Below are 27395 nucleotides of genomic sequence, written 5' to 3'. Positions count from 1 at the left end.
ATGATGTTCTTATAATAACCAAAAAGAAAAGGTACTAGTGATAACCATGTTAAAAAGACACATTTATTTTAGGAACCGAAATATAAATATTGTATTTGATAGATTGGTCCTGACTAGGGTTGCGCGCTGTTCTTCACAAAATTACTGAACAACCGGAAGGGTGTCTAGCACAGGAAGGTAGGTGGGATCTGAAAATGGTCCCTCCCTTAGACCAGGGCTTGACAAACCAAGAGCCATGGAACCACTATGGTCTTAAAATTAGGCCCTGGCATCCTTGTTTAGAGTCCCCAAAACATAGATGGTTGCCTCCCACTTCCCCCCCTGCTGGTCACCACAGGCCGCAGCTTTCTAGGCCTTGCAGCTGTGAAATACAAATCAAATGTTTGTGTTATTTTATATGTGTTTAATATTCTATATTTATGTAATGGGATGGCCAAACGTTTCTGGCTCGTAGATTTTGAACATATTTGTTGAGCCCTGCTTTAGGGCTTCTAGAAATTCTGTCCCCAATGGCAATATTTCAAAATATGCCCACCTCCAATGAGAAATGAAAAAAAAATCCTAAAGGGCAACCACCCCCTTCAATGACCTCTCATGCCTCCCTGTGATTTAATTTTAAATGAGGCACCATAGAACAACATACACACGTACAGGCACCTACAAACAGCCACATATGCCCACACACATTCAGGGGCTTAAAGACAAGGCAAGATATCTGCATCTACACAAGCACCCATAGACATTCACATGCTCACATACAGTCATCTACAGACACCCAACATATATATACACACACACACACACACACAGAGTCACATGCACACATACACACAGTCATCTACATACACAAACACACATACCCATACACAGTCACATGCACACACAGTCATCTACAGACACCCAACATATACACAAACACACCCACACCCACACCCACAGAGTCACATGCACACATACACACAGTCATCTACATACACAAACACACATACCCATAGACAGTCACATGCGCGCACACACAGTGATCTACAGACACTCAACGTATACACAAACACACACACCCATAGACAGTCACATGCTCACATACAGTCATCTGCAGACACCCAACATATACACAAACACACCCACCCACAGAGTCACATGCACACCCACAGTCATCTACAAAAACCCAGCATATACACAAACACACACACCCATAGACAGTCACATGCTCACATACAGTCATCTGCAGACACCCAACATATACACACACCCACCCACCCACAGAGTCACATGCACACCCACAGTCATCTACAAAAACCCAGCATAAACACACACACACACAAAGTCACATGCACACACACAATCATGTAATAAAAACCCAGCATATATACACACACACACACCCATAGACAGTCACATGCTCACATAGTCATCTGCCGACACCCAACATATACACACACACACCTACCCACAGAGTCACATGCACACACACAGTCATCTACAGACAGCCAACATATACACAAACACACACACCCATAGACAGTCACGTGCTCACATACAGTCATCTACAAACACCCAGCATATACACAAAAGCACACGCCCATAGACACAGTCACATGCTCACAAACAGACATCTACAGACACCCAACATACACACACACACGCACACACACACCCATAGACAGTCACATGCTCACATACAGTCATCTACAAACACACCCATAGACAGTCACATGCTCACAAACAGTCATCTACAGACACCCAACATATACACACACACCCATATACAGTTACATGCTCACATACAGTCATCTACACCTATACACAAACACACACACCCATAGACCATCACGTGCTCACATACAGTCATATACAAACACCCAGCATATACACACACACCCATAGACAGTTGCATGCTCACATACAGTCATCTACAAACACCCAGCATATATACACACACACACCTATAGAGAGTATCATGTTTGCATAGTCATCTACAGACACTCAACATATACACAAACACACCCACCCATAGACAGTCACATGCTCACATAGTCATCTGCAGATACCCAACATATACACAAACACACACACCCACAGAGTCACATGCACACACACAATCATCTACGAACACCCAGCATATATATATATATATATATATATATATACACACCCACCCACCAATAGAGAGTATCATGTTCGCATAGTCATCTACAGACACCCAGTATATACACATACACACACCCCACCCACAGAGTCACATGCACACACACAGTCATCTACAGACACCCAGCATATACACAAACACACACCCCACCCACAGAGTCACATGCACACACACAGTCATCTACAGACACCCAGCATATACACAAACACACACCCCACCCACAGAGTCACATGCACACACACAGTCATCTACAGACACCCAGCATATACACAAACACACACACCCATAGAGAGTCACATGTTCACATAGTCTTTTACATACACCCAGCATATACACAAACACGCGCACCCCCATAGAGAGTCACATGCTCACATACAGTGATCTACAGACACCCAGCATATACACAAACACACACACCCATAGACAGTCACATGCACACACAGTCATCTACAGACATCTAACATATACACAAACACACACACCCATAGACAGTCACATGCACACATAATCATCTACAGACATCTAACATATACACAAACACACACACCCATAGACAGTCACATCCGCGCACACACACAGTCAACTACAGACACCCAGTATATACATACACACACACACCCATAGACAGTCACATGCTCACATACAGTCACATCTACTGACACCCAGCGTATACACAAACACACACACCCATAGACAGTCACATGCTCACATACAGTCATCTACTGACACCCAGCGTATACACAAACACACACACCCATAGACAGTCACATGCTCACATAGTCATCTACTGACACCCAGCGTATACACAAACACACACACCCATAGACAGTCACATGCTCACAGTCATCTACAAACACCCAACATATACGCAAACACACACAACCATATTCACATGCGCGCACACACACAGACATTCTGGATTCTTTTTGAGAGTTATAACATGGGAATGTGATCTTTCTAAATCATTAAAAGCTTATTTTGACTTGAGTGTCCCTTTAAGCCACTCATGCAGGAGTTTAGGTCTATTTATGCTGTATATGGGGAGCATGTTCCCCCAGTAACAAGAATTCAAATCTTTCCTTTTTTTTTATTGGGCATATCACTGAAGCTACTTCCTCAGTTGTAACTGCCATAAAACTAGTCTGCCTAACACTGCAAGCATGCAATTTCCCTTATATTATAATGTTCCTCTGCGCTCATCTATACTATTGACGCTGTGCAACAAGCTCTCTTGGTCTCTGGTTGCACTGCGTGATGTTTTTACATCACCAGGTGACTGGGAGAAACTCTCAAAACTGTGTGACTTAACAATTAGTCAACTCTTATATGCCCCTGGCGCCCACAGTAGATGCCCTGTTCGCCATTTACTAAAAAGGCCCTGCTTAGAATTTACTTTACACCCTACATCAGACCTGTGCTTTGCCATATATATTATTTATATATTTTAACCCCGCCCCCTATGTTGGTAAACATACAGAGCAGTTATTTGATACTACTGGCTTAGAGTAACGCACACAGAACAGTTATTATGCACCTATATGCATATATGGGAACTGCCAAAAAAGTGACATTGCCCATTAGCAGTGCCACTTTTTTTTGATCCCTATTATGTTCGTATGGATTGAGACATTGGTAGCCTATTACAAAATATCAACAACTATGTTGACCTAAAATACTGGACATTTAAGTGTTCAGAATTTTTGTTGAGATTTTACTGAGCAACCAAATGAAATACTGGACTGTCCAATTCATTACTGGGCATCTAGCAACCATAGTCTTACCAAGGTAGAAATATTGGAAAGTATTGGAAGAATTATCAATAATACTGTGTTCTAGTAGAGCAATTTTGAAGATGCAGTGGTCACTAAGTTAATGCTGAGTCTTAGAACACGCATAAAAAAATATACCCCTCCGTTCTGCCTAATTTTTCACCTGTGATTTACACTTTAACGCTTTCAGGCCGGAGGCAACCGCCCTAGTGATCATGAACAAATGTGAAAAAAAGGAACAGTGACTCAAATGGGCGCTGATTGGCTCCTGGGAGACTATCTGCATTCCTAGGAAAGTCCACCATGCGCATCCACCGCGCTGTTTTTACAAGGAGGGGAGCAGAACGCCACAAAAGCATAGAACGTTTCATGCCATTCTAAAGGTGTTAAAGCCCAGCGCTTTTAGGACAGCATGGAACGTCCTATTGGCATCTAGGGGTTAAATTGTAATGTCAAAAAGTAGCTGAGGATTGCGTTTAAAAACGAAGGGAACATAGATGATCTTAAAGGAAACAGAGTGTGTGTTTTGAGTCTTCTTCGTTGTTGCGAAATGTAAAAAGTTTCCAGTTTACTTCTGTTATCAAATGTGCTTCGTACCCACGTTTTTCTATGGCAGGAAATAGTGCTTTCACCTAGTTTAAAATCGCATACTGTATCTGAATCACGGAAGAAACATTTTGTGTGCACTTGTAACAGATTAATAGAAATACAACAATTTCTAGAGAAGAAAAAATACAAGAAAACTGGGAAAAATAGTAAATGGTGTTTAATATGCATAATTAAACATTTAGGGCTAAATTACAAATGCCGCGCTAACATTGCTGTCGGTGCAAAATCGCAATATCACGACCGCGATAACTTGCACGGATAAGATTAAAGTAAACACGTATTGTTGGGTGCAAGCTATATTTGCACTTGTCGGGTTTCCCCAACTGAAAACCTGAAAGGGTTAGATTTAAAAATACATTTTCACTAAACACAACATAAATACATAAATAAAAATAAACTGTTACACTTATATATACCCCACCTGATAAAAAATATTCATATAAATATTATCAAAACATTTTTTATAAGGGTGAAAAGGTATATGTTATATGACAAGGTGTTTGAATGGAAAGAGATTTATTTTATTTGCAAGTGGATGTGTGCCAATACCCCCTGTTTTGAGTAACTATTCGGTCGCATTGGCAGCAATCCCAAAGATGTATTTAAACTTTTTGTAAGGTGTGCTTAACCATACTTTATAGATTTGTATAAAAAAAAAAAAAAAAGAGAGAAACTAACCATCTTCCATTGGTTAAAGTACCCCACCCAAGCTTAGGTGTACTCATAAAGTGTAATGGAATTGTATATATAAAGTCAGATATCTCATTCTATTATAAAATTATAAAAGAAAAAGCAGAAATGATTCAGCCCATCAAGATAAAGTACTGTACTGTTAGGGCCAGTCAACGTTGGGACACCTTGTAAGTTGATGACTGGCTAAGCAGTATATGGTCATACTGTATTGTGGGACTAAGATCCCAATTTTAATATAAAAACATAAGGTGTTTTTTGCAGCATTTAAAATTGTGTTTATTTGCAAGTGGATGGGCTCCAAAACCCTCAGTTTTGTGTAATTATTTAGTCTCATTGGCAGCAGTCCTAAAGATGTATTTAAACTTTTTGTAAGGTGTGGTAAACCAAACTTTGTGGATTTGTGTATGTGTGTGTGTATAGATTGTCCCTTTAATTAATCACCTTCTTTTTCTCAGTGATGAAAGCTATTTGGTAACAGATTATGTCAAGAAGGATCATTTGGCTGTTGATAAAATGGACAATGAAGAACCCCAAACTTCCCCCACCACAAAGACAGCGACAGTTGGCAACCGAAGTCCGACTGCCCCTTACATGTTTTATATAACTATGAAAAAGAACAGCGAAGGAAAACGGGAGCAGCTATTGGTGGCAGCTGACACTTTGTAAGTAGTTTTTTGTATCTGATACAGTTTATATATACGATATATATGTATATACATTTTATGTTGAACATTTAACTATTTTTGTTAACAGTAATATTAAAATATTGCCTTTCAAATGCTGATTCTCGTAGATTCTCAATTTATGTACATTTGAATTAATATGTGAAAATAAAAATTTGAATATTACATTTGGTATTGAAAAGTTAAAGGGACATAAAAAAATAATTATTATACAGACAGAGCATACAATATAAAACAACGTTGCAATTTACTTCTATTATCTATTTTGCTTCATTCCCTTGGTATCCTTTTGTTGAAAGAGCAGTAATGCACTAGTGGGAGATAGTTGAAATCCAATGATAAGAGGCATATATGCTCAGCCACCAATCAGCAGCTTCTGTGCCTACCTAGGTATACTTTTCAACAAAGGATACAAAGACATTGAAACAAATTAGCTAATAGAAGTAAATTGGAAAGTCATTTAAAATTACATGCTTAAGGGGACACTGAAACCATTTTTTTCTTCTTTCATGATTCAGATAGAGCATGCAATTTTAATAAATTTTCTAATTTGCTCCTATTATCAATTTTTCTTTGTTCTATTTCTATCTTTATTTGAAAAAGAAGGCATCTAAGCTTTTTTTTTATTCAGAACTCCGGACAGCACTTTTTTTATTGGTGGATGAATTTATTCACCAATCAGCAAGAACCACCCAGGTTGTTCACCAAAAATGGGCCGGCATTTAAACTTACATTCTTGCATTTCAAATAAAAACACCAATAGAATGAAGAACATTTTATAATAGGAGTAAATTAGAAAGTTGCTTAAAATTTCATATTCTATCTGAATCACGAAAGAAAAAATTTGCGTTCAGTGTCCCTTTAATCTGAATCATGAAAGAAAGAATTTGCGTTCAGTGTCCCTTTAATCTGAATCACGAAAGAAAAAATTTGGGTTTCATGTCCCTTTAAATTTGATATTCATATATTGTTAATATTTTAATGTTAACTTTCATTTTTTTTAGAAATATCTGCAGAAGGAATGTCAAGGGAAACATTTATTCTAGCAGTAGAATGTCAAGATACAGATCCAAAATGGCAGCACTCACATTTATATAGTTGCATAGTTTTGATCAAGCTTTCTAAATATAGTACTAATAATAAATGTGATTAGTTTTATAAGCACATGCGTGATTGGGTTAACTGTGCGTAGAAGAACCTTAGTTATAGACAACACTTCTTTGTTGAACTTTTTCGCAGGAGTGATCGAGCGAGGTGGATCACCGCACTTGAGAGTAAAGAAGAAACAAAAGATGATAATAATAAAAGAAAGAGGGAAGGTAAATAAAAAGTAGTGTTTTTATAGTAATCTCTTGCGTTTTTTTTTCCTATTATTAAAATATCTATCATCCTATCTATCTATCGATCTATCTATCTATCTATCTATCTATCTATCTATCTATCTATCTATCTATCTATGTATGTATCTTTCTACACAAAGAGAGGGAGAAAAAAAGAAAAAGAACCACCACTGGGTACTTTTATCTATGTGTTTAATTCCTATAACCTAGGGCTGTTAGTGTTAAAAATACTTGCTCTAAAGCAGTGGTTCTCAAACTTTTTCAGGTCACTGCCCCCTTGGTTCTATAAAATCACCAGTGGCGCCCCCTAACGTAACCTATAAAAATAACATTAAGATCAGCAGTGCACAATACCTACTAAAGATAATGACACAATGCAATCAAAAGGGGTAACGGATAAACATATTTACATTTTAAAAGATTTTTATTTTATTAAAACTGTATTGTCTTTATCTTCTGATACCAGTTTTTATAGTTGAGTCACTATTCAAGAGTCTTCTGAACCATATTTAGTAATTGTTTAGTGTCTTCTATGGTAATTCCAATGCCACCCTTTCACCTATTAGTGCTGCCTCAGTAACCCCACCGCGCCCCAGAAGGTAGTATCACCCACTTTAAGAACCACTGCTCTAGATTATGTAATTATTCCACTATAATGGTCCTTTAATTATCCAATTGGATTTACACTGCAGTCCTTATGGCTTATGAAAAACGTTTTGTCTTTCTAAGCTCCAGCCTCATCTCACTTGGTTGGTTGCAGTCTCATCACAAAAACTTTGGTTCAATATGTTTTTATCAGCAACAGCAGTTGTTTGGTAAAAACATCCTTCAGACCAAGGCAGCGTTTTTTCTACCCACCCTTGGTTTCCTATGATTTAGTCCATGCTGAGCCTGGGAAAATAAATTACTTAAAGGGACAGTCAACACCAGAATTTTTGTTGTTTTAAAAGTTAGACAATTACCAATTCCCCAGTTTTGCATATCCAACACAGTTATAATTATACATGTTTTACCTCTGTAATTACCTTGTATCTAAGCCTCAGCCCCCTTATTTCAGTTCTTTTGACAGATTTGCATTTTAGCCAATCAGAGCTGTCTCCATGGTAAATTCACGTGCATGAGCTCAATGTTATCTATATGAAACACGTGAACTAATGCCCTATTTGAAATTTCATGCCCTATTTGAAACATGAAAGGTTTTTTTGGACTTGACTTTCCCTTTAACTTACTTAATTGTTGACTTAAACTTACATTTGTAAATGTTAATCATTACCTGATCGATATTCATAGTATCCAGCCAGTCCACTGGCCTCCTAGCAATTCCACCAATGGAACCATTGATATGTTTGTGATGCATGTGACTGCAGGTAGGGGAACAGCAAGCCAATCATATGGCTAGAACACCTTTACAAAGCTCTTCTGGTTTATATATATATATATATATATATATATATATATATATATATATATATATATATATATATATATATATATAAACCTCCACAGGGTCAGACAGCCTATTAAAGGGTCATTTTAATGCAAAAATTACATGATTTTAAGAGACAGTCAACACCAGAATTTTTGTTTTAAACGATAGATAATCCCTTAATTACCAATTCCCCAGTTTTGCATAACCAACACAGTTATAATAATACATGTTTTACCTCTGTAATTACCTTGTATCTAAGCCTCAGCAGACTGCCCCCTTATTTCAGTTCTTTTAACAGACTTGCATTTTAGCCAATCAGAGCTGTCTCCATGGTAAATTCACGTGCATGAGCTCAATGTTGTCTATATGAAACACGTGAACTAATGCCCTCTAGTGGTGAAAAACTATCAAAATGCATTTAGATTAGAGGCGGCCTTCAAGGTCTAAGAAATTAGCCTATGAACCTCCTAGGTTTAGCTTTCAACTAAGAATACCAAAGAACAAAGCAAAATTGGTGATAAAGTAAATTGGAAAGTTGTTTAAAAGTACATGCCCTGATGCTCTAGATGCTCTGAGGAAGAGGAGGAGCCTGTGCACAAGCCGGTGCACAAGCAGCAGACTTTGCACTCCTGCAGCTGTCCTAAGTGGCGGATATTCGCGCCAGGAACCCCTACTCCTTAGTAGGGAGAAATCAGCGGCAGACACCCTTGTCGTTTTAAAAACTGGTGACTCTTCCCATAGCGCAAATAAATACAGCGCTAAGCAGAACTTTGTGCCCGGAGCCTGGGACAAAAGGTGGATCCCCCAGGCTCCCTTTCAGGTACGAAAAATCTTTAGAAAGATCCACTACTAGACCTGACTCTGTGAACTTTTGTGCCTCAAACACCCTTTCTCCACTCGCTGTATATAGACTACTGCTAGCTGTGTCACTCACCCCTCTCACATAGACTTGAACACCGCTGCACGCTTACGGACAGATTGGCCAGGCGCTGTTAGCTTGCATCCCGTACCTTGGGTCTGTGCTCCCCGCCCACCGGTGCTGCGAGCGGGGAGCTGGCTACTCTGACAACTCACGGGGAGTTACTGACCTGGATTACATCTTCCGCTAAACTGAACTGCTTCCCCAGCGTGGCTACGAGGTGGAGCTTGTGTGCTTGCAGTAGATCCCGCGGACAATTGGGACTGCCACTACTGCTGGCAATCTTCGCCTGGCTGGTTCCTGGAGCTCGGTCTCTGCTCTCCCCGCCCACCGATGTTGCGAGCGGGGAATCATTTGATACAGTCTCTTGCTGGAGCTTGTTCTTTTGACCTGCCCTTCCTCTCCAATTGTTTTGCTTTCCCACCGGAGCTATGAGGAGGTACTGTTGTGGAGATCAGTGACGCCAGGAGAGGAGGGCAGTTGGAAATTCTCTCCCTACGGCAGTGAGGACAGATTGGAGGCTCCAAACACAAAGCGTGAGATTGCAGGAAACCTTGGATGAGGTCCGGCTCTGAAACTTCCCGCTGGCCTTCTCACTGATCCCTGACTGGAACGATTCGAGCTTGGAAGTCTGCATGTCGAGGGGGTGAGTGTGAGCCATCGGCTCTAACCAGTTTGAAGGGGGACGATTATAAATTTCAAAAGGCATTCTCAGCTAAAGAAATTAATAAACCTGGGGTCAGATAAAAAACTTTGCTCATGACCAAGCTACCTGTGACTCATTTGCCAAAATTTTCTCACTACCCCCCAACCTGTAAGGGGGTCTGCCACTAAAACAAACCCGTGGAGAACAGGGTGACAAGGAAAGAGCTGAGGAGGGAAGGGGAAAGAGAGAGAAGACCTCAGTGGGACAAGACAGAGGGAAGAGGGAACAGGAGAAAGAAGGGAAGGCAAGCCTAAGAGGAAAAGGTCTTGTGAACAGCTGGTCTGAAACAATCTGTGTGTTTAATAAAACATACAAGCTCATAAAACCTAACTTGATTCACTCCCTCAGGCAAACGGGACTTATCCTTCTCCATCTACAAGGACATACACCATATTCCCCTTGTTTGTTTAAACATTTTGGGCTTATATCTCATTTGTGTTCTCTTATAAGTGTTATATATCTGTCCTGTTTTTCCTCATCTACTGTGAAATCCATCTCCTATGAGAACAGTTAGCTAATCTCTTAAAGGGCTAGCAGAGGTCCTAAATTAAGCATTACAAACACTGTGTTCAGATTAGAGGGCAACCCAATAGGAATGATGGCTTAAAAACTGTGGTGGGAGCTGGGGGGGATATCAAAAACTTGGTTTAATAGAAATTAAGAAATTTTAGGCCTTCTCAAAGGGGAGTCTATTTAAATAAGTATATATAGTAACTTGTATATTAATCCACCTTCTCATCCCACAACTGTGAGTAAAGAATTTTTTCTAAGGGATTTTCTCAATTTTAAATAGAGGCAACAGGGTAGATTTATAGTTATTGGGTCTATCTACCAAATATCTAAGATACTTAGAGGTCCAAGAGGGGCGTATATCGTCTAAACGTTGGTTCTCAGCACTACACATTCTAATCGCCATTTCATGGTCTTTTTCACCAAATCAATCACCCCCCCTTTTTTTTTTCTCTCTCTCTCACTTTCTATTTTGTATGAGCACTTCCACTAGCACTTGGAGCTTATTGCATGTAATATCCTCACTTCACTTCCCCTCCACACCCAATACCCTCACCCCAGTCACCCCAATCCATAGGCGTACAATTTGCGCACCTAGACACTGTTTTTTTTTTTTTCCCTCCTCACTTTCTCCCTCACTTAATGGATAAATTTGTCACCCCCAAACACAATCCGGGCATGACGACTAAGAATAGAGATCGTAGAAACAAGAACCAAACAGAAACTCTGGCCGAAAACACCAATGAAGGTACACCACAAAAAACTCAGAAAAATACAGTATCGCAAGATAACCAAGAACTGGTAGCTAATATACTAGAAGCTATCTCACCAAAATTTGAGTTTTTAAGGAGTGAGATTAAACAAGACATAGCATCTCTCACAGCAGAAATCAGACAATTTTCCACCAGGCTACAGGAAGTTGAGCAACGTGTCTCTGATATTGAAGACACGACAAGCAATTATATACCCCTGATAGAAAACAACCAAGATGAGATTAAAAAACTCCAAGCAAAAATAGACGACCTAGAAAATAGGTCTAGGAGAAATAATCTAAGGATTATTGGAGTCCCCGATCCCGGTAAACAGGAAGATCTAATGAAATTTATGACCGAAATATTACCTCCATTGCTAAAAATCCCCCCAAATCAATTACCCTTCACAATAGAGAGAGTGCATCATCTCGGGAGACCCCCAGACAATGCACCCATTTCAAATAGGCCTAGACCAATTATATCAAGGTTTTTAAATTTCCAAGATAAAGTAATGTTTTTACAGCACTTTCGAAAAAACCAACCAATTAAGTATGAAGGCAACAGGATCCTCCTCTTCCAGGACTTCTCAATAGAGACCTCCAGGAAGAGGAGAGAACTTACCCCGCTATGCGGGAAACTTATTAAAGAAGGTTGGCAAGCAACCGTTGTTTATCCTGCGAGACTTAAGTTAACTCATAATGAACATATATATTTTTTGACTCTGTTGAGGAAGCAGTAAAAAAACTAGAAGACTTTGGCTTTAAACAGTAGTGATAGGAAGATTGATCCATTCATTCTAGAATTAAAAATGTTGTGTTATTCCCTATATAAAGACTTACAAATAAAGTCCTTTTTCCTGTCTTTCCCCTTTCTTTCCTTCCCCCCCCCTTTTTTTTTTTTTTTTTTTTTCCTCTCCCCTCTCTCCCTCCTCCTCAAACCTCATTTATACCTAGAACAACTTCTCCCTCTCTCAAATGTTAAGGTTACTTCCCCATATTAGTATAGGAAGTACATGATAAGAATCACATCATGGAATATAGGGGGCATAACTGCCCCGACCAAACGAAAAACCATTTTATCCCATTTGCAGAAATTAAATACCACCATAGCACTTCTACAGGAGACGCACTTAAACACAGAGGAATCCACAAAATTAAAGAACTCCTGGATCGCTGAGGTAATAGCTGCGCCATCACCTGATAGAAAAAAAGGAGTTGCGATTCTTCTGGGGAAGAGGTTAATATATGAAAAATTGCTTACTATAATCGACCCGCATAGTAGATATGTGATCATAAAAATAAAATCCCAGGGCTCGATATATACCATCTGTAATCTCTATGCTCCGAACATTATTGATTATCACTTCTGGGACACGCTCCAAGCTCAACTTCTCCAGGTCAGCGAGGGTCAATTAATTTTAGCAGGGGACTTCAATATGGCCCCATGTTTCTCTTCGGATAGATACAGATATAAAGGAAAACTTAGAAAAACAAAAAAAGACAATCTTGAAATGAAATTATTTAAAAATTTATATCTCACGCTAGCAGTAAGAGATATCTGGAGGACACAGAATCCTTACACTAAGGCATTTACCTGCCACTCAAGGGCCACTAAAAGCCTCTCTAGAATAGACCTTATATTAATAAATGATCAGTGTGTCCAAGCAGGCTCAAAAGCCACTATTGCAGAAATTTGCATATCGGACCACGCTCCAATAGCGTTGGATATTCCAACCCATAGGAAACACTCAGTAGCCTCACGCTTTTTCTACCCCAAATATTTGAGCAACAATATAAAATTTAGAGACTGGCTAAAATCTAGATTTCAGGAATTTTTCAGATTAAACGAAGGTTCAGTATCTAACCCTGCGATCCTATGGGAGACAGCGAAAGCGGTCTTAAGGGGAGAAATCATAGCATACACAGCTAAATCAATTCGAGAATCTAAACAAAAAGAAAGTCAACTTTTAGCTTCAGTCATTAATGCATACAATACTTATTTGAGCATCTCCAGCAAAGGTAACTGGAACAAATATATCAGAGTAAAAAAGGAACGCGACACCTATCTCACTACGCAAACAGTACAATCTGAATTAAAATATCAATCTAAGCTGTATAAATACGGGAATAAAGCTGGTAAAATGCTCTCAAGTCTAGTAAAAAATTCCAGACAATCAAACTTGATTGAAAGTCTACAGGTCGGAAATAATCTGATAACCTCAACAGAGGAAATCTTAGATTCATTTTTTCAATATTACAAAGATATAAATGCCCCATCGGTACCGGACAAAGCTGCGCAAGAAGGCTTTTGGGTTGATCTACCCATCAAAAAAGCCAAGGCGGACTTTATAAGTAGTTTAAATGCACCAATCGCTGAAGCAGAAGTATTGCAGTCAATATCTGAGTTAAAACTGGAAAAATCACCAGGACCAGATGCAATTCCTAACGAGTTCTACAAAAGCCTAAGCGAGGAGATAGCACCTCATCTTACAACCCTGTTTAATTTCTTCTTTCAAGAGAATGCCCAAATTCCACCTAACTTTCTAGAATCACATACTATCTTCATATTAAAACCTGGGAAGAATTCACAAAAAAGAGAATCCTACAGACCAATTGCGTTACTTAATTCCGATTACAAAATATTTACATCCATTGTAGCCAGGAGGTTGCAAAAAGGTCTACCCAAGATCATTCATAAAGACCAAGCCGGGTTCTTGAACAATCGCAGTTCAGTAGCTAAGATTAGACAACTCCTCACGATTATCGAGCATTTTAAATCCTCCGAGGATAATTTTCATACCACATATCCTGATGCAGCAGTAATCGCAATAGATGCTGAAAAAGCCTTCGATAGTGTTGATCATCTTCATTTATTCGATACATTAACTAAATTTGGCTTGTCAAATAACTTTCTCAACGTAGTCAAAAATATCTGCACACAAGCATCTACGAATCTGATCATACAAGGCCAAGTATCGGGTAAGATTAAACTAGGAAAAGGTACAAGACAAGGTTGCCCCCTATCCCCCCTATTGTTTGACTTAGCAATAGAGCCTCTTGCTACAAAAATAAGGCAAAACATTGAGGGGATTTTAATTGGCAAGAAAAAGGCTTTAGTAGCTTTATACGCGGATGATCTGCTGGTGTATTTAGCGAACACCACTCAAAATATTCCCAAGCTGGTAAATATAATTGAGACCTTTGGCTTATTCTCTGGTTATAAAATGAATAGAACCAAATCAGAAATGCTGTGGCTAAGGATAAAAAATAACTCTCTCACTGATAACCCATTTAAAATAGTTACTAAATCATTCAGATACCTTGGAGTTCACATTTCAGCAGATCCTTTGGATTGGTATACACTAAACTTTACTCCCATCATACAGCAAATTATACAACAAATGAGGAGTTGGCGAAATCTCCCTCTCTCAATTGCAGGTCGAATAGCCCTGTTCAACATGATTTTACTGCCCAAAATAGGATATCTTTTTCAAAATCTACCCTTTATCTTAAAAATATATGATGTCAAAAGGCTGAATACAGCCCTTCGCCACTTCTTATGGCAAGCTAAGAAACCTAGAATTTCCCTGAAGAGACTATCGTTTCCGAAATCAAAAGGTGGAATGGCCCTGCCTGATCTCTATTTATACAATTTAGCTTTTCTGGGTCGAATAGCGACAGACTGGATAGCTGGATCAAATCATTTTTCTGACATTGAATTAGAGCAGAGCCTGATTAACCCGCTATCACCAGTCTCACTTTTACATATTCCTCTTCATCAAATTCCCAAGCGGATAAAAGGTTTAAAGACCATATACACGATCTTAGTAGCCTGGGGAAAAATTGGTGCTCATATTCAGGTAAATACTCAAACACCAACATACCAAACCTTCCTAGGTAACCCAGAATTCCAGGAGGGAACACAAGACCAGATACTGCAACGATGGCATAATCAAGGACTTATAAAAATCTCGCAGTTTCTTAAACATGACTCAGGAAACATTAAATCCTTTGAAGAACTAAAATCAGAATTTGACTTTAAGAATCAGGAATTCTTTATGTACCTACAAACCAGGCATTATGTCTGGCAACTAATTAATAAACATAGATGGAAATGGATGTGGGACATGTTGGACAACTGGGTATCTTTAAATAAGGCTGGATTGTTCTCAATAACTCCATGGTATAATCTTCTTGTTTCTCACAAAGGAGATGAAAACTTAACGAGATTAGCGCAGAAATGGGGAAATCAGGTTAATATAATTAGTGGCTCACAAATAGCTAGGTCAATTCAAATAGCAATCGAAACAACCCTCGCTGAGACCTGGAGAGAATCACACTTAAAACTTATCTATCAAATATATTATACCCCAGAAAGAGGTTACAGATGGTATAATTTGAACTTTAATAAATGCCCTAAGTGCAGTCTCCAAGCTGCGGATTTGGGTCACATGGTATGGGACTGCCCTAGAATCTCACAATTTTGGCACAAAATAGAATATTGGTTAAATAAAACAGTGAAAGTTACCCCCTGTAAAATAACAATGCTCCATATCATCTTTCTGGTCGACAAGACAAATTACCGCTTAGACTTCAAATTAGTGAACGCAACCATTCTTGCGGCCAGAAATCTATTATTTAAAAACTGGAAAAAAACGATAATACCCTCAATTTCCGAAGTTAAAAATTATCTTAGGAAGCAATATTTAATTGAACAGAAAACCACAGCACTTCATCCAGAAAAGGAAATAAGAAGTCTTTTTGACAAATGGGCAAAGTTCATTAAGATTTTTTCACCCCCTGAAGTGGAGCATTTAATATTCCCCTTTAGGAATACCGATTTAGTGATGATGGGCAGCTGGTGAGGAGGGTAGAGAGAGGAATCAATCATTTAGGTGTCCCCTTCCTCCCCCTTTTTTTTTTTTTTTTTTTTTTTTTTCCCCGCCCGCTTTTTCCCTGTTTTTTTCCCAAAGACAGGAAAGCATTTTCATTATGTATTTTATCCTTCTTCCTTTTTTTTTTTTTTTTTTTTTTTTTTTTCTTTCTCTCTCTTGTCTTTCTCCTTTTCTCTTCTTTTTTTCCCTCTCCATCAACGCAATGACATGCGTTCAATGCTAACTGTGTAACTATTGTAATAATATAATGGATGGGGAAGACGGAATAGAAAAACAATGTACACTGTATAATGTATAATGATCTACGTGTTTGAGATTTCTCTTGCACATCCGCTGTATAAATTGTAAAAATCAATAAAAATTATGTTAAAAAAAATAAAAAAAAAAATAAAAGTACATGCCCTATTTGAAACATGAAAGTTTTCTTTGGACTTGACTATCCTCTTAATGTTATTTTTTGCATTAGAGACTCGAGTTTGCTGTGCATTTAATCCCCATAAAGAGGATAAACACATAATTTAAGCCCCACTGGCAGCACATTGTTCATGTTTGGTGAGGTCAATTAACAGCCATTCTTGATTGGTAGCTAGCTCTTAAAGGGATTTGAAACCCAATTTTTTTTTTCTTTCATGATTTAGACAGAGCAGCAATTTTAAGCAACTTTCTAATTTACTCCTATTATCATTTTTTATTTGTACTCTTTATATCTTTATGTGAAAAGCAGGAATGTAAGCTTAGGACCCAGTCCTTTTTTGGTTCAGAACCCTGGGTAGCACTTGCTGATTGGTGGCTACATTTAATGGCTACATTTAGCCACCAATCAGCAAGCGCTACCCAGATGCTGAACCAAAAATGGGCCAGCTCCTAAACTTACATTCCTGCTTTTCAAATAAAGATACCAAGAGAACAAAGAAAAATTAATAATGGGAGTAAATTAGAAAGTTGCTTCAAATTGCATGCTCTATCTAAACCATGAAAGAAAGAAATTGGGTTTCATATCACTTTATGTGTTTAACCAAGTTGCAGGGGATTAAAGGGACACTGAACCCAATTTTTTTTTTTCATGATTCAGATAGAGCATGCAGTTTTAAGCAACTTTCTAATTTACTTCTATTATCATTTTAATTCGTTCTCTTGCTATCTTTATTTAAAAAAGAAGGCATCTCAGCTAAGGAGCCAGCAAATGTTTGCTTCAGTACCATGGACAGCACTTGTTTATTGGTGCTGACCAATCAGCAAGGACAACCCAGTTTGTTCACCAAAAATGGGCCGGCATCTAAACTCACATTCTTGCTTTTCAAATAAACATACCAAGAGAATGAAGAAAATTTGATAATAGGAGTAAATTAGAAAGTTGCTTAAAATTGCATGCTCTATCTGAATCACAAAAGAAAAAAATTGGGTTCAGTGTCCCTTTAAGATATTCCTCTAAATAATCTTTCCTTGCCATTTTTTCTTTGGAAATTGCAACATTGTATCTACCATTATGCTTCTATGTTTGGTAATCATATTTATTTAGATTTCTACCTTTATATATTCTATTGTTTCTATTTGTATTGCAATTAAAGTGAATGTCCATTTTAATAAATAAGTGCCGTTTTTTTGAAAATACTATTAAAACAGGGGCACCTTCATTCATTAAACTTTACATTGAAGCTTTTTTTAAATACTTACCTTTTTCTTTAGGAAATCCAGACCGGCGATCCACTGCCCACTTCTCATGCTGTAGTTGGCAAATTGATGACGAATCCGGCTTCCTCCAATCGTTTTGTGGCCTCATGAGCTAGACGCCTTGGAGGAAGCCCGCTTCATCAATATGGTACTAAATACAGCAGGAGCTACGGGGGGAAGATCACCGGTCTGGGTTTCCTAAAGAAAAAGGTAAGTATATAAAAAAAGCTACAATGTAAAGTTTAATGAATGAAAGTGCCCATGTTTTTAATAGTATTTTTAAAAACCGGGCACTCATTCATTCAACTTTACATTCACTTTAAGATGAACGTTATCTTATCCATGAATATACTCCATTGACTTTTTGTAAGAAGCACATTATAAAACAAGCACATATCAAGAAAACGTTTTATCCTTAGGGTTGTATTTGACAAACCCTCTCCTTATTAATCCTTTCTATTTTGCAGGGTTGCAGCAGGTTGAAATAATTAAAGCCTATTTGGCTAAGCAGGCCGATGAAGTTTCTCTCCAGCAAGCTGATGTGGTTCTGGTCCTACAAGCGGAAGATGGTAATAGATTTGTATAACTTGCGCATCTTGGAGTTTCATATTTATTGCACATTTTTGGCCAGAGTATTTTGCCTTTGAAGGGATAGAAAGGACAAACCTGAAATGTACATAGTTCAATGTGAAATAGAAGCAATTTTGCAATATACTTTCATTAGCAAAAATGCTTCTAGTAAAAGATATTACTGTTTTGCTGCAGGATACGCTGTGAGCGCTGTTCACCAGAATTCAAACACTATACTTTCTCAGAAAGTAATTGGTGGCTTGTATGACACAAATGATGTCTTTACAGAAGCAATAGACACCACCCCCAGCCCTATGAACTTGAATACTGATGCACTGGCCCTCACAGGATATTTGCATATATTGCAGAAAAACACAATCATTTTTGTTAATGAAGGTATATTACAAAAATGCTTTTATTTCAAATAGAAATGCATTTATGCACATATTAATTTTGACCTTTCTATCTCTTTAATAAGGGACCATTTTTATTTGCATGACATATGTCTCAACATTGGGGCTAGGTATTAGGGACTCAGGAGGTTGTGGGGGCCATCAATGTTTTGCGGGTGGGACTGCTGGAAGGGGTGGGTCATTGGTGGATAGTGGGCAGGGTCATGGGTTTGTCTGGTGTGTGTGTGTGGGGGATTTATGAGTGAAGCAAAAGGAAATTCTGGAAATCGTGACAGATGATCGAGGATCGGCGAGTGTTTTGCAACATTCTAAAAATCAAACATTTGTTTAACATAATAGTTTTTCTAATGATGTTTAAATGTAGTATTTGAATTATGCAACATCTAAATTAGAAAAATGTGAATTAATATAATTGTATTTATTATGTATCAGTTTACTAAATTCTCTACTACATGAAGTAATGAACTTATCAATAGTATTTGTTAATTGAATGTCACATTGAAATTTCAAAATTGGATACTCGATCTAATTATGAAAATTTGGAATTGGAAATAACATTTTGATTAATGGCTTTTTAGGGGTTATCGTCCTATTCGCTTGTCCAAATTGAATGTCCACAGGACTATTCATTCGACCAAACAAATTGTATTTTTTTGACACATTCACCCATCCCTAATGGCAGTCTACAGAATTAGGGACTGTCCCTCTCAAATAGGGACTGTATTAAAATAACAAAATAATGTACATTAAAAAAATACAGTTTACTAGTCAGGGGTAAAAAGTTACATCTCTGAGGAAGTGTGTCTGGTGGAAACGCGTCAGTTCATTCTTGTTGGTACGACATGGAATTGAACATGATGTATATACTTTAATTACAATAAATAATAGACTTTTTGTTTGAACCAAGATGATATCTGCCTTTTTCCTTTAATTGGTGTCTATATAAAAAGTTACAAGTCCAGAGGGGGGAAAGTTCCTAATCCACTCAATGTTAAAAACAGGAATATTTTAAAAATGTTTTTTTGTATGAGGAAAAAATGTTTGTCAAAGTCATTTAAATTTAATTTGATGCTAACTTTTTTTGTTTGTTAACTGTAGTAGACTTTAAAATGCCTTTTAAAAATTAAACTGAAGCTACAAATTGATACTGCTGTATGCATGCTCACTGGCTCTGAAGAACAGCTCCCACATTTGTATAAGTTGTCAAAGTCAAACATCCACAAGAATGAAAACAAAAAAAGGTGGTTTATTCAATACAGGAACATCATGGATATTTTTGAGTATTTTAAAATTCATAAAGAGAAAAGTTGTATGATGGCACCACTTGGTATAAATAATAAGAGTCTCTTTACCATACAAAGTAAGGTCAAATTAGCCTCTAAGTAAAGCTTATAATTTGTGGTGTAGGTGCTGAGTATCAAAAGCTTCAATTAACTAATATTCAATATAATACATTGAACAGAAAGGATACTATAGAAGCACTCAATGAGACTCTTTAATGAAAAATATAAAATTCACTCTTGATCAAGTGAGCAGTCCCATCATGAAGCTTGTGTGTGTGATGAGACTTTTTTATTTTTGCCCCCTTCTACTTTTTAAAGGAACATTAAATACAAAATAAATGCTAGCTAGAATGATGCATTCACAGAACAGATTAGTCTGAGAATAACCTGTAGATGTATTTTTTAAACTTTCATTAGCTGCTTACACTTATTTTGTCATTATTTATAGTTTTAGTGTCTATAAAACAATGGGAGCTGCCATGTTGTAACTTAGGTTAGCTTCTCTGCTGTGGCCAATTAGAGATCATGATAAATAGGTCACTAGAGTGTGCAGCCAATGGCTGTGTGGAATATAACAGTGTTCTGCACTTCCATTTCTAACAAGAAATTAAAAAGCTCACAATTTCAGAATGGAATTACATGAAAAGGGGACAAAAAAAAGAAAGTATATTGCAGAGTTGTTTTTATATATACAATTTATCATTTTAAATTACCATCTCAAAGTGTTTAATGTTTAAGGTTTGTCAGTATGCTAGTTTTTTTTTTTTTTAGTAAATAAATATTTATATATCTTGGCTTTCAATGGTTGGTATCTATAGGACTATAATGTATGGCGGTGTATTTTCTATCTGAAAGAGAAAATGTTGCTCCAGAGCAGCAATGCACTACTGGGATTTGGCAACCAATCAGCAGCTGCTGCGCCTACCTAAATATTTTTTTCAACAAAAGATACTGAGAACAAACTAAATTTAATAATATAAGAAAAATGGAAAAGTATCTTTAAATTACACTATCTGAATGAATAAAACGCTTGACTTTCATGTCCCTTTATAAGAATCTTACTTTTGATGTCTTTTAACATGACAAATGGCTAAAATGTTAATATAAGAGAAAAAGTCTAATTGTATGTAGTGTAACTGTTTTTTTGTTCATTTACAATTGAGAAGAAGGTTGAGAACAGATATTTAGATATTAAACCACTTTGCATGCTGGGTATTACTAGCCTGCAGAGTCGTCGGTGTAGGACAAATGGTATAGACGGCATAAGTGAGCAGTAGTCTCCTGTTTCTATGTGCTACGTGTTTTAAATGCCAGCTGAGGTTTATGTATTTTAGATTATCTAAGAGCTCATTAAATGAGGTATTTTTAAAGATAAAAATAAAGTGGAATATTTGGAATTCTGAAGTGATCACATTGAGTGTGATTCATTTAACATTGCTGATAGTTTAGCAGTTTATATTTAAAATTATATGACAGGATATTCCTCTTGACTCAGTTATAAATAAGACCTATGGTCCCAATGAACGGTCATTATAATAGAAATAAAACTAAAGTCTGTCCCATTGTGCTGTGTGCATTTTTTTATAAGTAAAACTCACAAAAAGTAAAGGTTTGTTAAATACAGTAAATTGCTTAATCCATAAATACATAGTAACATATAATAGCACTTACTTTAAAGGGACATTAAACTCAATTTTTTTCTTTCATGATTCAGATAGAGAATACCATTTTAAACAACTTTCTAATTTACTTCTATTATCTAATTTGCTTCATTCTCTTGATATTCTTTCGTAAAAAGCATATCTAGATAGGCTCAGTAGCTTCTGATTGGTGTCTGCACTTAGATGCCTCATGTGATTGGCTCACCAATGTGCTTTACTATTTCTTTAACAAAGGATATCTAAGGATTGCAGCAAATGAGATAATGGAAGTGAATAGGGATGTTGTTTAAAATTGTATTCTCTATGAATCATGAAAGAAAAATTTGGGGTTTAGTGGCCCTTTAAATTTCAAATGAGCATTACTGATAAATTTGATATGTCATCCATTTGCTGGCTCCCAGTATCATGTGACAGCTATCAGCCAATCACAGACTCAAATACATATACACTGTGAAATCTTGCACATGCTCAGTAGTAGCTGATGCCTCAGAACATATGCATATAAAATACTCGTATTTTAATTTTTTTACTTCTCTTATGAATAATATAAGAGTGTAATAAAAGATGTCACTGTATACTATCATCTGTTTGCTTTTGTTTTTCTAAAAATTCAAATTTCTGTCCCATGTCCCCTGCTGGCTGTCCCCACTAATCAATCAGACAAACATACGAGGTGACTTGTTGTGTGTATATAGTGAGTGCTGACAATCTCATACATCTAGGACTATATGCCTGGTTAAAGGGACAGTCAACTCCAAAATTATTGTCGTTTAAAATGATAGATAATCCCTTTATTATCCATTGCCAAGTTTCGCATAACCAACACTGTTCTAATAATATACTTTTTACCTCTGTGATTACCTTGTATCTAAGCCTCTTCTGACAGCCCCCTTATCACATGGCTTATTATTTATTATCTATTGACTTGCATTTTAGCTGTGTTGTGCACAACTTCACGGGTGTGAGCACAATCTTATTTATATCGCCCACATGAACTAGCAGTCTCCTGTTGTGAAAAGCAAATAAAAAAGCATGTGATAAGAGGCTGTTTGTAGTGGTTTAGAAACAGGCAGAAATTTATAGGTTTAAATGTTATAAAGTATATTAATATTATAACAATGTTGGTTGTGCAAATCTGGGGAATGGGTAATAAAGGCATTATCTATCTTTTTCAACAATAACAATTTTGTTGTTGACTGTCCTTTTAAGTCGTGGAATGATAGCTCTGCATTTTAATATCATGAGTACTGTTGTTGATCTCGTTTAAAAAAATAAAAAATGCAAGAAGCATTGTTATTAATTATAAATATTGATAACGATTTCCTTTTACTATTTTCAGTAGATTTGTTTGTCTGTGGCTGTTTTTTTAATTAAAGCTTTATGATTATTATATAGGTATAATAGTTTTCTTTTCATTTTTAGGATGGTATCGAGGTGAGCGGTTACGAGATGGCGAAAGAGGTTGGTTTCCGCAGTCCTGCGCACGGGAAATCACTAACCAAGCAACTGTTGCTTGTAATGTTCAACGAATGGAAAGGCTGAGAATTGAAACAGATGTGTAAACAAAACATTCGATAGAAATCATATGAAATCATGTGGACACTTTGGTTCAACCCATAAAAAACCTGTTCAAATGAACAATTGACTTATTTGTTGATTACATTTCTGGGAACATTCTTTAAACACTCCTAGTGATTTTTAATCCATTTTTGCTGTATATAGTTTTCAGTTTCCCAACACATTTCTAAAACATTGCAGAATTTTCAGTTGGACGGTCTAAATTGCTTCATCCTTTTTATTCTGATATAAATATTTGTTAAAGTTCTATAATTATATTTTTTTATGTAGCTGATAAAAATGTACGTACATTCAATTATTTGAATTTTTTTTTATTTTTTTTAAGCAGTAATAATGAGGACTGATAAACATTATACGTGTTAGAAGATTTATTCTTGGACTTTTTATTAAATGTTATTTTCTTAGTCTTTTGGGTATAGGTTAAATAAATTAAAAATAAATAAATATATATATATATATGTGCGTGTGTGTGTGTTACACTCGGGGCCGGATTGGCCTACCAGGACACCAGGAGATTTCCCGGTAGGCTGCAGCAGCTGGGGCTGGAAAGCTACAATTTAAAAAGGTTATTAATGGATTCAATTTGGTTGTAGGGGTGCTATATAACATCAATCTGACATCTGTATTTTAATACAAAGTAATATAATTTAATTTTGAAAAAAATATTGGGGAAGTAGTGTCCCAACAATCCCCTTTGAGAAAAATGGGGCATGTGTATTCTACCGACTCAATTGAAAATAGGGCTGGTCTTCATATTTTTCTAGGGCTGCTTTTTATTCCCAGTCCGGCCCTGGTTACACTGAAAATCACACACAACATTTTTATGTTTTTCATTTGCAAAAAAAGTGCAGGATTATTTTATGCATTTTTTTTCTTATGTTCATTTAAAACTGACTTTGTGTAGAAAATGTTTTTACTGTAATGGTGCAGGAGTGACTTATTTGTAATTAACTGCAATTCTTTTCCTTTTAGTAAGATAATGTAATAAATTTAGTTTTTTTTTTAACAAAACAAAATGGTTGTTTAATGAATTTATAGCCTTTTATTAACTATGGACCAGATTACACAAAATGCAAAGCAGAATGAGTGTAAACATTGCTGGAGCGTAATTTACATGACTTGCATTTGTGCTCTGTTTTACAAGCCCTTGTTTAATATTTAATGTGCGTTCTGTAGTATAGTGCATGCTGAACTATTCACTGTATGTCAGATAGTGCAGGTGCGTAATTTACCTCAGATGGTAGTTTTCTGTTAGGGCCTGCGCTAAAATTCACGATGGATAACTCTTGAACGCAAAGCCAATAAAGAACTATATTCTGCTCAAGTAGTGGAGTTTTTGCTATAGACCTGACATCTTTTTAAAAGCAGAATAGCAAGTGATAACATTTAAAGGGACATAAAACAAGTTGAGATCTGTGCATATCCTAAAAGGGCTAACTAATTCAAAATAGTTTGCATCAAACAATTGTTTAAAAATTGCTGGCACGTATTTTAAAATCATTTTAAAAAAATAAGAAAAATTAATTACATAGCTAAGCTGCCTGGAGCAGCCAACTCCACCCCTCTTATAAGTGTTTAGACACAGGCATTGTATTTTAACTGAGTTCACAGCTTCTAGGCATGCTCCAGTAGATAATCCCTATTCACTTTTGCATTCTACCAAAATAACAATAGATATAGCCATAGAAGGAAATGTGTGGGGGGAGTTAGAGCTGTACAATTCAGAAACTTAAAAGAAAGGGTTAATGGCGAGGCACTGCAGTATAAATTTGTAGGTAAAGTTATTAAAGTACATATTATTATATTTTGTCTCTATCCCAACTTGTTTTATGTCCCTTTTACCTGGTTTTCAAAACTGTTAAAGGATAAAGAGGTATTACAGATTGCACACAACACTTAATGGACAATTTATTTCAGCCTCCCCATGTAAGGAATGTTTCTCCCCCCCCCCCCCCAAAATAAAATAGCATTGGAGTATATTATTTGCGGTATACTAAACAGTAGGATTAAAAAGTGAAGTGATTCTCTAATTAAAACGTAGAAAAATAAAATTTGACTGTATAAAATAACCAAAAGGCCCATCAAGTCTACCCATATTACATATTACCTTTTTCTTGGGACAGCCTTATGCATGTCCCAACATTTTGGAATTCCTTTACAGGGAGTGCAGAATTATTAGGCAAATTAGTATTTTGACCACATCATCCTCTTTATGCATGTTGTCTTACTCCAAGCTGTATAGGCTCGAACGTACTACTACCAATTAAGCATATTAGGTGATGTGCATCTCTGTAATGAGAAGGGGTGTGGTCTAATGACATCAACACCCTATATCAGGTGTGCATAATTATTAGGCAACTTCCTTTCCTTTGGCAAAATGGGTCAAAAGAAGGACTTGACAGGCTCAGAAAAGTCAAAAATAGTGAGATATCTTGCAGAGGGATGCAGCACTCTTAAAATTGCAAAGCTTCTGAAGCGTGATCATCGAACAATCAAGCGTTCATTCAAAATAGTCAACAGAGAAACGTGTGGAAAAACCAAGGCGCAAAATAACTGCCCATGAACTGAGAAAAGTCAAGCGTGCAGCTGCCAAGATGCCACTTGCCACCAGTTTGGCCATATTTCAGAGCTGCAACATCACTGGAGTGCCCAAAAGCACAAGGTGTGCAATACTCAGAGACATGGCCAAGGTAAGAAAGGCTGAAAGACGACCACCACTGAACAAGACACACAAGCTGAAACGTCAAGACTGGGCCAAGAAATATCTCAAGACTGATTTTTCTAAGGTTTTATGGACTGATGAAATGAGAGTGAGTCTTGATGGGCAAGATGGATGGGCCCGTGGCTGGATTGGTAAAGGGCAGAGAGCTCCAGTCCGACTCAGACGCCAGCAAGGTGAAGGTGGAGTACTGGTTTGGGCTGGTATCATGAAAGATGAGCTTGTGGGGCCTTTTCGGGTTGAGGATGGAGTCAAGCTCAAATCCCAGTCCTACTGCCAGTTTCTGGAAGACACCTTCTTCAAGCAGTGGTACAGGAAGAAGTCTGCATCCTTCAAGAAAAACATGATTTTCATGCAGGACAATGCTCCATCACACGCGTCCAAGTACTCCACAGCGTGGCTGGCAAGAAAGGGTATAAAAGAAGAAAATCTAATGACATGGCCTCCTTGTTCACCTGATCTGAACCCCATTGAGAACCTGTGGTCCATCATCAAATGTGAGATTTACAAGGAGGGAAAACAGTACACCTCTCTGAACAGTGTCTGGGAGGCTGTGGTTGCTGCTGCACACAATGTTGATGGTGAACAGATCAAAACACTGACAGAATCCATGGATGGCAGGCTTTTGAGTGTCCTTGCAAAGAAAGGTGGCTATATTGGTCACTGATTTGTTTTTGTTTTGTTTTTGAATGTCAGAAATGTATATTTGTGAATGTTGAGATGTTATATTGGTTTCACTGGTAAAAATAAATAATTGAAATGGGTATATATTTGTTTTTTGTTAAGATGCCTAATAATTATGCACAGTAATAGTCACCTGCACACACAGATATCCCCCTAAAATAGCTATAACTAAAAACAAACTAAAAACTACTTCCAAAACTATTCAGCTTTGATATTAATTTGTTGGGTTCATTGAGAACATGGTTGTTGTTCAATAATAAAATTAATCCTCAAAAATACAACTTGCCTAATAATTCTGCACTCCCTGTATAGTCCTTGTGTTTACCACCTCAATTGTAAGTTTATTCCATGAATCCACCACCCTTT

The 27395-nt window shown here is 37.1% G+C and overlaps 1 protein-coding gene across 1 annotated transcript in view; it reads left to right on the top strand.

Moving 5' to 3' along the window:
- ARHGEF16 (Rho guanine nucleotide exchange factor 16) overlaps positions 1–23623 on the top strand; it is a 206553-nt gene extending 182930 nt beyond the window's left edge. Inside the window, exons 11-15 of the mRNA XM_053690341.1 lie at positions 1–31; positions 5673–5879; positions 7140–7219; positions 18589–18690; positions 23471–23623. The exon at positions 1–31 is cut by the window's left edge and continues 121 nt beyond it. Of these exons, the coding sequence (XP_053546316.1) occupies positions 1–31; positions 5673–5879; positions 7140–7219; positions 18589–18690; positions 23471–23610 (560 nt within the window). The 3' untranslated portion in view covers positions 23611–23623. The remainder of the gene's footprint in view (positions 32–5672; positions 5880–7139; positions 7220–18588; positions 18691–23470) is intronic.
- The last annotated feature ends 3772 nt before the right edge of the window (positions 23624–27395 follow it).

The sequence above is a fragment of the Bombina bombina genome, chromosome 8 (assembly GCF_027579735.1).
Source record: "Bombina bombina isolate aBomBom1 chromosome 8, aBomBom1.pri, whole genome shotgun sequence".
NCBI lineage: Eukaryota > Metazoa > Chordata > Amphibia > Anura > Bombinatoridae > Bombina > Bombina bombina.
This window is presented reverse-complemented; position numbering and strand designations above follow the sequence as displayed.